Raw genomic sequence first — 14,313 nt, 5'->3', positions numbered from 1 at the left:
CCTCCTTCCTTTTTTCAGCTGCTTACTAAGTGAGAGCATAGGAGACACAACACAAATCCTTCTATAAAATTAGTTGTCATCCTCATGAAAGTCATGAGGGGGTATTGTACTGTTCAGCACATGTATACTCTGTATGCTTTTGGGATAAGCCTATGTGTTATTTCCCAGGTTGATCCCTGAGGTCTTTCAGCCTGCCATTCATTCTGATTTAATCGTAAGATCACTGTACATCCATGTCTAGAATGCTTAATTTTTCACCAGATGTTGGCCAGAATATCTCTCTGTTTACAAGGCTATTTTAAATCTGACACAGTCATAAAAATTTCAGTTTCAACCTGTGTAATCAATAGATAAATTAAATGAGAACAAAGCAAAACCAACAAAAAACCCCAAACCATCCGACCAGCCAAAACCAAAAAAATCAACATAGGTTGATTTACTTTTCATTTCATTTGGATGAAGAAGGTTTGTTGATATTTCTGTGGCTGCATGGGAACAAGTGGAATATAAATAGGAATGAAATTTAAGTTCTAGGCATAAGACCAGAAACATGACATTGGAATTGGGTAGAAGTTGCAGTGACTTGCATCATCAACTTCTCCAGCTAGTTATTAAGGTACTTAGGCAAATTTAAAGTTCTGCCTAAACTGCCCTCCCTCAATGGGCAGACCAATGTTTTTGTAATGTCAAGAGTTTTTCTTCCAAGATTTATTCATTCATCATATGGATGCTATAGGCAGCAGTGGTTGTGTTGATATGCCTTGTCAAGCAAGGTGTTGTACAGTTTTCATAAGGAGTACCTTCAATTTTGAGTCTCTATGCTTACCTAGAAAAATGCCTTTCCCTGTGGTCATCTACCTTAGGTAATTCATTCTTTCAAGTAGATAGAGTAGATGAGGAATTTCTTTTCACTGAAGATTTTAGAACCATAATAAGATCCCTTGACTTAATGACAGTTACTTTTTAGAGGAATCCAGTTCTGTGGATCATACTTAGTGGGGCTGTATTTCTTCACTGTCCCACACATACAGCCAGAGTTGGGTCCACTTAAATAATGGTGTTACCATCACCCACATGACTGCCTAATTTGAGAAAAGTTCTATAAGATACGTACTCTCACATTGTAGTAGACTCAAGAGGCCTAATACATTCCTGTTATTGTTTATTACTTTTTTCAGTTTTGACTATAATCCCTTATTTTGAGAATTGCATTTACGTTATATTTTTGTGTGTACGTTTGTATTATCACAGCCAGAAGTGGTTGCATTTCTTTTTTCAAATTGTCACCTGGAATTGTTGTTAACTCTTCCCCTTTCAAGGAATGATGCTCATTAAGATCTTTCACAATAGGTTAAATTTTCTTCTGATCCTAAAAACAAGTGCAAGTTCCTATAAATAGAAAGAAGGTTCTTCAGCTAAGATTTTTGCCTTTTTTTTCCCCTAAAAGACAGTGGAATTAAAATTAAGTTCCTTCATCTTCACATGAGTGTTTGAGTTGATAACTCTGATACAATCTCAGACGTTCAAAAATTGGGTTGGAAAATACCCCAAAATGGATTTCCTTCTTGTTGCTAAATCCTGTGTCACTTGGGGACAGAAGTGTTTGGAACAAATGATAGGTCATATTTTATTCTGGAAAGAGAATATAGCAGTTGAGAAAGTTTCATGGGAAAGTAACATGACAGAGTAGTAATGATTCAGTGTTGACCTTGCTGAACATTAGACTAAGATCCCAGTGAGGAAACAGTAGGTGGAAGGAGCCTAATTAACCCTTTAGGGTGAAGAAAGTCAAAATCTTTAAATTTTTATTGTCCAGAGGACTAAGAACCAAAAAGAACATTTAATAAGCTATAGTTCTATATGGTGATAATCCTATTTCCTCCCTCTCCAGTAGGAAATATAAAATACAAAGTATTAAGGAAGAGAGATGGAACAGGGACAAAACCAAATGAGAAATTTTTACATTTCAGACTGGAAAGCTTAAAAGCTTTACTAAATAAATGACTGTGTGCCCATATGGCATAGAAGAACCTTAATTCAATTTAAATGAGTTAAATTCGGTAGCAGAAACAGTCGGAGCAAGAGTTCCCTATTGGCTAATTCGCTGTCATTGGGGAATCTTGAAGGAATTAATTGCATGGCTACCTTAGAGCTATAAAAATGAAAAAGTATTCTCTTTCTTATTTGTTCACTCTACAAGTTGCTGTATTATTCCGGAAGTTTTCCCTGTGCATAGATATTCTTCACAAAAGCACAAGAATAGTGACTTTTTTTTTTTTTAATAAAAGAAGTTTGAGCATTAAAATAGGAGGGTTTCTTTATACTGCAGCTGATGTCTTTCACTCATTTGTAATGCTACAATTGCTATGCCAGATAGTCCACACCTTCTAAAACCTAGAAATTTGCTGGAAGTCAGTTACAGCATACCAAAGATGATCTATGTACCTCAATTCTGACAGGATTTGATTTTGTTTCTTCTCTCCTCTTTAAATGAGTCAGTCTCTAATGATTTTCTGTCATGTTTTTGTTAATGTATTCCTGCAGTCATGTGAAATAATTTTGAAGTGCTAGGTGGCCTGTGTGTTTAGTATGACTTTTAATATGATCTTTTATTATCTTTCACAGTGATTTAAATCTTGTTTGATAAATTAAGCAATTATGTTAAAAAGAGGAAAGAATTGTATTCCTAAAGACACTTAAAAAGCTTTGCTAAATTCTTGCATGTATTGCCTACTGGTAATTATTATCTGATTGTAAATAATTTGGTACATAAAATAACTAGAGGTATTTTGAATTCTTCTATCTGGTCCACAGTTAGGAACATGCTTTATTCTTGTTCCACATCATTTAATTAAAAAAACCCAAACCTCTCCCAAACTGAAGCTTAACTATCTTTTTGAAAGGCTAGTCATCTTCTGAAATGTTAATTTTTTTCTGATCTTTTCAGACCAATTTTTTAATAAATACCATGCTATATCTAACATTGCATTCTGATGCACAGTAAACCTGACAAGTGTGTTGGCAGCTGCAGAAAGACCAGAGTCCTCTCTGAGAATCTTTACTAAATGTAGATTATCTTAACTGTGGTAGGACGTTGCTATTTTTTGTTTTACACAAAAGGTCATGTGCTGTCTTAATGGTGGTGAGGATTAGGGACTGTTTTCTGTAACCTTCTTGAGACTCGATTAAGCCTTGAAATTGTTCAGGTAAATATCATATCGTAATTGCATTTTAAAACTCAGCTTTCCAAAGAAGCAGCTTTCAGAGTTTTACATAGTGCTAATTATTTTGCTCATCCAGTCCACTTCAAAACATCAATGGTTTTGTAGTGAATGTAGAGAGATCTGTATCTTTTTCTTCAGGTTGAATATTTGCTTATTTTTCACTCTTCCATTTTTCCCCCCAATACCATGTTCTTGGGAAGTTCAAATTTAAAAAAAAATTGTATTTTGTTCAAATTTCAAAATCAGAGACATGGCCCAGACTCAGGGTCATGCCAGTGGGACATTTGTCTTTTATTTGCTAGAGATGGGGGATGGAAAAAATAGAGAAGTACAGCACGGAAAGGAATGGGAGAGAAGTTTGTAACTGCTAAGGAAAACAGGAGAGGTTTTCAGATGCAAGTCATGTAATGTTATCATAGGTTCAGGCCATCAGAGGAAATCACAGCCTTAGCTGAAAGGTGGATTTCAACTCCATTTTTTTCTTCAGTACTATAACATTTCTTTTATGCAGCTGTCATACCACATTCACGTGAGTGACTGTGTGTTTCTGGAAGCTTTAGCTTACTAACTGTAATCAGGGTCCCAAAAGGGCCTCTACACGTACATTTATGTCAGCTTTCTGTAAAAGATCCACCAGACACCTCAGTCATTTATGTAAAACACTATCTTCTAGGTTTCTCAAGTCAAGTGTTGTTTCAGTGGGTTTCGTTCAGATCCTTTTTGACTTTGAAAGTACTTTGAGTTCCAGTTGGGTTGGTTTTCCTCTGGTTGTGATTTTTTCCCAGAATTATTGCTTCTGATTCAAATTTAATTGCTTTAAATGTCTATAATATTTCTGTAGTTTGGACGCTTTAGCTTACTAACTGTAATCAGGGTCCCAAAAGGGCCTCTACACGTACATTTGGATGTAATAGCCTCCTTTTGGGTGACTCAGTGCAAAAGAGTACTCTTCTGCTCATTTTTAGCTTTTTTTTTTTCTTAAATATTTGTCTTAGCAAAGCCATTTGATAAAATCATCTGTATTTTTGCTAGGGTATTCAGTTCTAATGTATCCAATTCAATCTCAGAACATTATCCTTCGAACAGGTTCTGTGAATAATAAAAAAGTCTGTAGTTCCCCACTACTTTACAGTTCTCGTTAGTTTTACTGAGCTGTGTTAAGCTTTGGCATAAGAAATTATACCAGAGTGAAAAATCACATACTTCTCTAGCCATGTAAATCTTCCTGAATTTTCTTTTACTGTCCTCTAGGTCAGTAAAAGCCCTTCCATTCCCAGATTCCTTTCTTGATACTATCCTTCTAGCACAAGGAATGAGACCTGCTATAAACAATTCTGTGCTTGCTGAAAATAGTGGTGTTGTGCATCCAAATTTTGGACTCCGTACTCTTGAAGACATTTTCCTTTAGTCAAGGCCAGTTCTACCCTTGTCAGCCTACATATTTGAGATTTACAGAATTATCCAGGTGACAGGTTTGCCATGTAGAAGCTCTTACTTACATAGCAGACAACTTTCCCCAGACAACTTCAAATGGGCATCTAACTATTCTGGTTTTATGAAAAGGAAGCCCTTGGACTTTGTATGACCTAGTAAATTTCACTATATAATAGAACTCAGAGCACGGACCTTTCTTCCATAATTCTTTCATTTTTTGTTTCACCCGATATCATAAATTTTAGAATTATAAGCATTTTCCTGTAGATAATCATTCCTGTGCATTTCTTACATTTTCTTCTTCAAAGCTAGAAAAACTAGTTGGCTTCTGACGGTCAATTTAGAATTTAATCCCTTTCAAGTTTACTCTGCTTTTTTTGTGTTCTGTCAGGATGCTGCAATTTTCACACAAGTTACAGAAGATTTTCAGTTTCAAAAGGATCTTCCTAAGTGTAACTGTCTTTAGAGTTACTGCTGGCGTGCTGGACTTTACAAGGCCAATCTTGCACTGCATATCACTGCATTCCAGCACCATGAGACACATTCTAAACTGCTGCTCTGGAGCTCTTAAAAACCTGTCTTTTTACACTACTGTGCTGCTAAAGCAGCTGAAACAAACAAACAAACAAATTTTAAAAAGTAAAGCTGTCTAGACAACTTCTCTTTTTGGATCTTTCCAGAAGAGTCTACCAGAAAATTAAAGGAAAAATAAATGTGAAAGTAAAGCCATATTTGCTTACAGTCATACCCATCTGGTTTCTATAAAGCCTAAAAAGATTGTAGATAGCAATCTGTTCCATTTTCCATTTTGTTATGTTTTTCATCAAAAGGTCTAATTCCTTCCAAAATTAAGTTTTGATGCATGTATGCAAACTTCTAGATATATGGTGGTGTTCTCATGATTTCATTACATTTTATATTTTATATGATTTTCAATTAAATATGTTGAATCTGTAATTTCTCACATCTTTAAGCTGAATAAGCAATATTTTCATGTTGTTAACCCACTCAAGATTTATTCTACATACATATTCTACATAAATACAATAAATAAGAAAAATAGCACTGCTTGTCAACCCTGTCAAATGTTTATGAAATTATATCTTGAGTCTTCCATGTCTCCTATGTCTCTTGAGTTTAAAGTTAGAGTTTGGAAGACCCTCATGGCATTATTTGAAAATTCAGAGATTGTTATGTGATTTGTTGACATAATTGTAGTGGAATACGGGTGTTTAAGACATGATAGAATCACTGAAAAACCATTGTTGTCTTGTTTCAGTTTTATCTATATTTCCGTATTTATCTATTATATCTATTAATCCATTTTAGGAGAATAGTTTGGGAAAACATATATATGTGAAATATAAACACTTTCCTAAAGACTTTTTATCTACACAATAAATACAGGATTTTTTTCTAAAACCAGAGGAAAGATAAATAGATAGCTAAAACACTTCTTCCTAAATCAAAGTTTAGTTTAATATTAAGTTAAATATTGCCTTGAACATTTATAGAATATTAAGTCTCTAATGATAGAAGATGAAAAATAACTGCATAATGAGAAGGAAACCTGTCTTCTTTAGCAGTATCATTTTTTATCTTTTCAAGTTATACAGAGGCTTAGATTTCTTGTAAGAAAGGGATGCAGAAAGCAGATGTCAACTTTTTTTTTCTTACAAAGATTAAGGCTTGTCTTTTTCCTCACACAGGGTAATGCTTGGGATGACTCCTCTTGCTCTTTAAGTGTTTTGTTTTGTCTTGTTTGTCTTGTTTTTCCTGGATTTTATGCTTTCTTCTGCAGCAGATAACTACAACCATCAAATACACATTTTTTTCTTGGTTAGTCTGAAACCACCTAGGTTTGCTTATGTTTGGACTGTTTTTCTTTATGATTTTGAAGCTGCAGTGGTGGATTCTGTCTCTGGCTTTGGAGCAAGGACTGATCTCATGGAAAATCAAGGTGGATGCATGTAGAGCCACTGGTTGTAAGCTTTCAGAGCTGCAAACTAAAAAAGGGAAGATTTTCTTCTCTGGAGTAACTTACCATTGGTAGAGGGTGGGGCAGTAAATTAAACTGAGAGATAGAAAAACATGGGAATGGCCATTCTGCCTCTGACAGCACTTACAGTAAATGTTCAGAGGAGTTTGGAGATGTTTTCAAGAACATTCTCCCAGTATCCATCTATTTGTGCTGTTCCAGGTGAAGAGTGATTGATTGATTGATTGATTGATTATGGGTATCTGTGGATTTCACTGTCGTAGAACTGTTTACTTTTCCTTCACCCCATACAAGCTTTCAGCTTTCACAATGTACTGCGGCAAGTTAAGGGCGCGTTCTGTGACAGCCTTCTGCCTTCGCTTGTTCTTGGACCCACCATCTGCCACTTGCTAGGCTCGGTTGATTCTTTCCATCCCTAGCATTGGAAGAGATAATTTTAGGAAGCCAGGCTCTATGTGAGGCAAAGTTATCATGCTTTTAGGATAAAAAGCCTTATGAGATGAAAAACATGTTGAAAAACTTCTTTTCAAAAATTAATGAATTATGATTCAGTACAAATAAATGTGTATCTTGCATTACTGTCAGGGTTGCCTGCCCAGTCCTAGAGTCACTAAAGCAAAGTGACTGTTATTTATTTTCAGAGCTTCTTGTGCATTTTCTAAAATAGGTAAACTATCAAATCTTTTGAAACTAATGTAGCTGTATTTTTCAGCAATCCATTGCTTTCTGATGTGATTTTAATTAATGGAGGAATTTTTATTATTTCTATTATTCAAGACTTATTATCTTAATATCCTATTACCTTTAAAAATGTTATATATATGATGTTTCTTTTCAAGACCTGCTTCAAGCACTGGCCTTGCTGTACTTAACAACACTTCTTGCAGGACAGAACTTAATTTCTTATGCCAACAAACAGCGTCTATTATTTCAAATATGGTTATTTCATGTAGTTATCTTTACACTTGTAAGTAGGCAAGTCCCCCAAAACCACAAACCAGCTCTTTCTCTAATACTGAAGTTCATAACTGAGAAATTTTATTAGATGGTTTTGTTGATTGCTTCTCCTGATAGAGACTTTACATGAGATAGTCTGACCTATAATTTCATTTTCAAGTTAGAAATATTCTTAAGTAGCTCATTTGATTTGGAAGAACCCTCACAATAACAAGATATATTCACAATCTTTATTTCAGTTTCTTTTCTAAAAAGAAAAATAGAAAACCAAAATCAAACCAACATATTTCACATGCTTCAATTTGTGAAGAATTAATGTTTATCATTTTAGAATAAATTTCAAAAATAACATATGTGAGAAGTCAGATTTGAAGTATATGCCTTGTAGATTGGAATAAAATGTGTTTATACGTTCCCATTATCCTAAGAAGGTTCACAGATTCCTACTTTTTGGCTGTTCTTTCTGAATGAGATAGCTTTCTGACTTGTATTTTAGCTTTCTTTAATTGGATAAAGGGGATTAAAACTTGGTTTTAAAGCTTTCTGTCTCTTTGTTATGTTACTTGTGAGGCAGTTGTGTTTCTTACTCCAAAATGGAAACGTCAGTGCTCTGCTGCTGACATATTTAATTTTTTACAATATGTTGTTGAAATTGTATTACTAGATAAGAATAATATTGCTTAAGATGTCTTGGGAATTTCTTGTAACTCAGTGTGTCGCACTAAGGGCTAGTAAAAGATGACCCTGCTAAGTGATATGTGGAAGAGGCACAATGCACAGATGCCTCAGGGATATAAGTATCTTCCCCTTGGGAGATAGCAAAGAGAATAAACATTTTAAATTCTATCAAAAGTATTTTCCAGGGTATGCCAAATAATTGTGTCTGGACAGATACTATTTTTGCAAGATTCTTACTTTTTCTTCTGAAACCTCTCTAGCATGAGGCTGTCCAGGACTTGTAAAGTGTTGTTGGCACTGTCTTACTCAGGACTGCTGACTGCACATGCTGTGGATTAAATTGCTCTGAGTTTAGCTCCGGAATTTAACTCTTACAAATGGTGGCAATTCCTTGACCCTTTCTGCAGTCACATTTGATCTTGATCTGGAAGCAGAATAATTGAAACTTAGGTGTCTACTTGAAAATTCAGTCTACTTGTGTACTTGCCTGTAGTAGCCACCTGCAAGGAAGCAAGGGGCATTGGGCTGTTTGCTGAGATGGTGTTCATTGGTATAAGCTGTGTCAAGAGAAATGTATGCTCTTTGTTTCTACCTTCTCTGGAAAATTTCTAGGAGCTTTGGCTACATTTTCTTGCCAGAGGAGGGGACAGACAGGCCATGGGAGATTTTTCCTGGAAATGGCTTGATGGCATATTTGGTTCTGTTCTATCCTTCATGCTCCTTAACTAAGTAGTCACAGCCCATGAGCTGATGCTGCTGCAATTCCTGTTGCCTGTGCTTCCATTGGAAAGCAAAACTAGCCAAGCTGTAGCAGTTCTTATTGTGTATTTTGGTCTACTCTTTGTGCTTCTCTGAAAAATACACATGTAAAAGAGGAGAAATACTACCTTTTACCATTTGATGTTTCGGTGAAATTTTACTTGGAATTTCTTGGAACATAAAAAGACACTCTGCTAGCATGAAAAGTTATATCCCTCGCGAATAGTAGAGGTTTGCCAAGAAATGGAAAAGGCAAAACTTGCAAGAAAAAAATTACAAGAAACAAAACTGCAAGGATAGGATGGATTGGGGAGATCTGGGGAGAATACTGTTCTGCTAAAATAACTATCTAGAAGTGTCAATTTTATGACTTTCTAAATAAACACCCATCTTTCCAGTTTGATTAAAGTTTATATTGGTATGTCAGTGTTTTATGTAGCATTTTGTTGTGTAGAACTACTTGTTGAAACATATTTAAACTTGGTATTGCCATGGGACTTAAAAAGTCTAAACAGATGTTAGTTAATTACAGAGATCGAAAAGGAGGGAAGCTTTTTGTCCTTAATCAAAATAATGGTGATTGAAAATTAATCTTGATTGTTTACATTTTGTCAGAAGTTTTAGCATTTAAATCTTCCGTTCTAAACCAAAAAAAAAGAAAAAAAGAAGTTTTCCCAAGTTAGTACCATTCCTCCTATATTCCAGAGAGTATGCAGGTATTGCTGACACTTCTCCATAAGCATCTGAGCTGCATGGAAGCAGTTGCCATGAACATACTCTCTTTTATCTAATTTTTGTATGCACTGGTATTGTCTCTGTTCTGTACATACTTTGAGATGTAAAAGGACTAAATCTTATTTCCCTCTGTTCAGAAAGCGTCATCAGCCTTCTGCAGGTGAAAATCCCAGGCCCATCATTGGAAATATGACTTGTGGCTGGTTATAGGGCTTAAGAATTATAGAAAATTCCTTCAATTTCTTTTCTTGTTTTATACTGCTGTTACTAATGGCATTTGAATAAATTATATAAATGCCCATAAACCATTAAGACAAAAACCCCAAAAATATTATAAGTACAATTAGGAAACTATTTCTTAATCTGTTTACCAAGACTCCACATCTGTCCAGTAAGACAACAGCAGCTTGGAATTTGATCAGGGGCCCCCTGATTTGGTGGGTGGTTTTTTTTTGTTTTTTTGTTTTGTTTTGGTTTTTTTTGGTTTTGTTTTTGTTTTTTGTTTTTGCGAAGAGGAAGTATAATAAAGGGCCAGGGACCTGGAACGCAGCAGTTTCTTTTAACATGGTAGTACTGACTGTGATAGCATTACTATGAAGACAGGTAAGAGGACTTCTCCACTGCTTTCAAATTATGTAGTAAATATGTGTCCATTTCCAGTGGCCATCATGTAAAGTAGAAGAAGCTTGGAGAATTAATTTCAACCAAACGTTTTAATACTTCTTGCATTCTGAACTTGGTGATGTGAATACAATTAATTTTGATTAGCAGATCATCAGATCCAGCTGGGAGATCTTTGTAACCCTTGTTTCCATCTTATGTAAAGCTCAATTTTATATAAATAATATTTTTAAAAATTATTTAACTCTAAAATTTATATAAATTGATGAGGACTGATCTCATAAAGTATAGTGTCCAAAATCCATATTGCTTACCTGTCTGATTATCTTAAAGTGATTCTGAAAAACAGAGTTAGTGTTAAAGTTACTTAAAATTAGTATTAATATATTCTGGAATAGCAGCGTATATGAGACTTGCTTTATAGATACACCGTCTGAACTTTCTGCTGTGTACACATATGTGCACAGCTACCCACTCACAAACATTGGTGGGCAAGATTAATAGGTCTATTATCTGACTCGGCACCATTAGGGAACAATAAAGGTATCCCTTTACCAATTATGCAGCATCAATTTGTATTGGTAGTAGTTGTATCAATCAGCGCTACAGAAGGCATCTAACAAAAGAAATAGAGACACGCATTTTGTTCATATTAAATGGATTGGAAAGGTTAATAATAAGCCTTGAGCCAGAAAATGTTATAGACTGATTTTTGTCCCCCCCTTAGCTATATAATGCAATATTTCAAAGTGTATTTGTCTCCAGAAAAATAATTCTCTCAAAAAAATACTTCTCCCTGCCATTATACTCACCCTTTTTCTTCAATGTCAGTTTTGTGTGATTAAAGCAATTTTCCTTTAATGCAGTAGTATTTGTAGAGGAAGCTAATTAGTTAACTTGTGGATTCTATTATCCATAATCTGATAGTTTACTAAGCTGCAATTAGTTGCACCTTTTAAAACCCACTGAAAGTAACACGATTTTATAATTGCTCAACTGCTTGGAAGAGCCCGAGGTTATGGGAGTAAGTGAAGTGACATAATTTGCCTTTCTAAAACATTTTATATTGATTACTCATGTAAAAGGAGTGAATTTTTAAGGCCAACACTTGAGAGTCAAATAAAGAATTTTTGCTTGTAGCTTTGTATGTCGAATTTCCAAATTATAGGAACTAAGAGCATAGAACTTCCATTTATGTTTCTACACAGTCATTTTTTTCTGGGCACAGTCACACTTTATCACTGTAAAGACTTCCAGGACATGGTATATCGGTGGTTTTAGTTCAGAGTGGGATGAATTATATGCTGAAGGACCCTGGGAACTACTCAGTTGCAAAAACTCAGGCATCTAGTAGCATACCTAAGGTACTCCTCCTGGCTTACAGCTGCTACCCTGGGCCATGTGAAATGGCAATAGACATCTACATTCAAACAACTGCGGGCCACCCCTTGCTTCCCTCCATCAGCTGAAACAGGAACAAGGGGTAAGTGTCTCAGCTTGTTGATGCCTGTGTTTGGTCAGATGACCCCTACACTGAAAGTCTTAGGAGCTGACTTGGTAGGTCTTTAGAATCATCTATTTCCTGGAAATTTGGTAAATCATTAATAATGCGTACTTTCACAACTTTGAAAGCTGTAGTTTAGTCTAAGCAAAGTAAATATATTTAGCTCCTCACTATTATTTAACAGTCAGAACAATCAGTGTAAAGTCATGATTGTCCTAGAGCTGGATGTTTGATATTTGAAGAAACCGACTGTCATATTACCTTTGATTTGGATAGAGGTTTTCCCAAATTAGGCAGTTTGATAGGCAGAACTGAACTTTAGAAATATGCAAATACTTAATATATTTTTATTAAATAATGTAATACTTTTTCATTTTTTGCTGTCTGTTCTAATAAGAATGTCAATACTGAATTCTTAGCAGCAGCCTCTGAGCTGTACATTCTTCTTACCAGGGTCCAGAGAGAGAATAGGAGTATGCAAGGCTAGGGATGATATGTTTTGGTAATGAACCCATATTTCAAGGTTTCTAGAAAACTCAGCAAAATTCTTTTGCTACATTGAGGCTTTGCAACAGGATGGCTGTGGTGTCTTAATTTTGTCTCTGAGGTGGGAGGCTGAAAACCATTACCCCAGAGTGCTTCAACACAGATTTTAGGTTTAATAACTGCTATCTCAGAAAGCAAAATAAGCAATCTCTGAGCCAATATCTTCCTCAGTTTTACCTGAAGAAGGTGAGGTGCTGGTTTTTTTCTTAGAATCTAGTGGAATCAAAAACAGCTAACATTTTTTGTGAAACCAATGACTGTATAATAGATTTCACATTTTGGAAAGTCTTACAGTATGTAATCTAGATTTAGGAAAATTATTTGATGCGTTTTCATAGACCCATGTTGAAGACATGACCCATCTGGCTTTGTACTACAGGTCTAAAGAGTTCTTCAGATTTGCTAGAGCTTTTGGTCCTTTTTCTAAAATATATAATTAACTTTCTAGCAGCTATGATTTTGCCTTTCAGTTCTGATCATCTACTTACTGTAATTGCAGCCTTTTTCAGAACAAGGTCATCTCATATTATTGGTAGATTTTGCTGCTAAGGACACAAAATTTCATTCCAGAGAGACAATTCTTCAAGGTTGAAGTTTGTGTCTTACCAGTTATTTCCTATGTACAGAAAGCTTCTTTGTAAAATTCCAGTTTCTAGATACAGGACAAGTAAATTTATATTGGACAAAGCTGTAAGAGTTCTAAAAAATTTTTAATTTGGTCAGTGTCCTTGTTCCAGCTTATTTGACAAACTGCATATTCCACTTTAATTGGCTCAGAACGGGCTTGTGTATTTTCTGTTGAGATTGAGAATTTGGACTTTTAAATTTTTTTTGCAGGTGTCACTTGAATAGATGAGTGTCTATATTTAGGAGTAAAATTTTTTTTGCTTGTTATTTTATTTCTCAGAAATCCACCAATTCTAATTATATGCCCAAAACAAACAAAGCTGTTATTGTAGTTGTTTTTCTGTACATCACTATGGTATGTCACAGCCTGTGGATAATTAGGTAAAGCAAATTCTCTCATGAAGAGGAGGTTATGTTGACTTTTTGTTTGGTAGTGTCATGCAGTCTTAGTTGTTTGGCTGTTACCACAAAAAGAAAAACATCTTTTAGAAGTAATCATACTGTGAATGTATAGGTGTACTGATTATATAAATAACACTGCAAATTTTAACAGTATTCCTTAAACTGTCATCTGAGATATTAGGCTGCAGAAATGTTTTCACACTCTACTTATGTACTGCTTTTTCTTTATTCCCAGGTCCAGTCTGTGTATGACATCACCCAGTATGAGAATATTTTTCTTTTGTGCATGATTCTGGAACAACTTCTTCAAAATGAGACAGAAGAAAATAACATTTCAAGCTCAGACTATGGAGGAGAAGAAAAAATCAAATTTTTGAAGAATCTTGATCAAGTTATTCTTCATCTCTCAGATGAATTTCCTTTGTTTTCTTTATATTTGTGGAGAGTGAGTGTTCTTTTGAACGCAGGTCAAATGCAAATTGATTAAAACAAGCAGCCTACTAACCATGCATTTCTTGTGGGATTGCATTGGAAAATTTTTGAGCCAGACAGTGATATTGTTCTTATTGAAAAACATTTACTTTAAACTACTACTCTATACAGCAGTTTCAGAGATAATGTGATTTATTTCCAATTCTGAATATAGAAAAAATGTAATAATCCAGGTGCCATTTTCAATAAATGCTGTTTCTTGTAATAGAAAACAGTGTGTTGGTGTTTGTCCACACAGTGAAAATGGAACAAAGAAAGTTGTTTCAGGTGCTGTTTAAAATAAACACTATGAATTTTAAAGTACAGTCATGATAGGTGTGTAGAGCTTCCAAGAT

General features: G+C 34.9%; 1 protein-coding gene across 1 annotated transcript in view; it reads left to right on the top strand.

Annotated features, from left to right (window-relative positions):
- MEI4 (meiotic double-stranded break formation protein 4) overlaps nt 1-14,022 on the top strand; it is a 68,216-nt gene extending 54,194 nt beyond the window's left edge. Inside the window, exon 5 of the mRNA XM_041410695.1 lies at nt 13,722-14,022. Coding sequence (XP_041266629.1) covers nt 13,722-13,973 — 252 coding nt within the window. The 3' untranslated portion in view covers nt 13,974-14,022. The remainder of the gene's footprint in view (nt 1-13,721) is intronic.
- The last annotated feature ends 291 nt before the right edge of the window (nt 14,023-14,313 follow it).

The sequence above is a fragment of the Onychostruthus taczanowskii genome, unplaced genomic scaffold, assembly GCF_017590055.1.
Source record: "Onychostruthus taczanowskii isolate IOZ18803 unplaced genomic scaffold, ASM1759005v1 scaffold33, whole genome shotgun sequence".
NCBI classification, from domain to species: domain Eukaryota; kingdom Metazoa; phylum Chordata; class Aves; order Passeriformes; family Passeridae; genus Onychostruthus; species Onychostruthus taczanowskii.
This window is presented reverse-complemented; position numbering and strand designations above follow the sequence as displayed.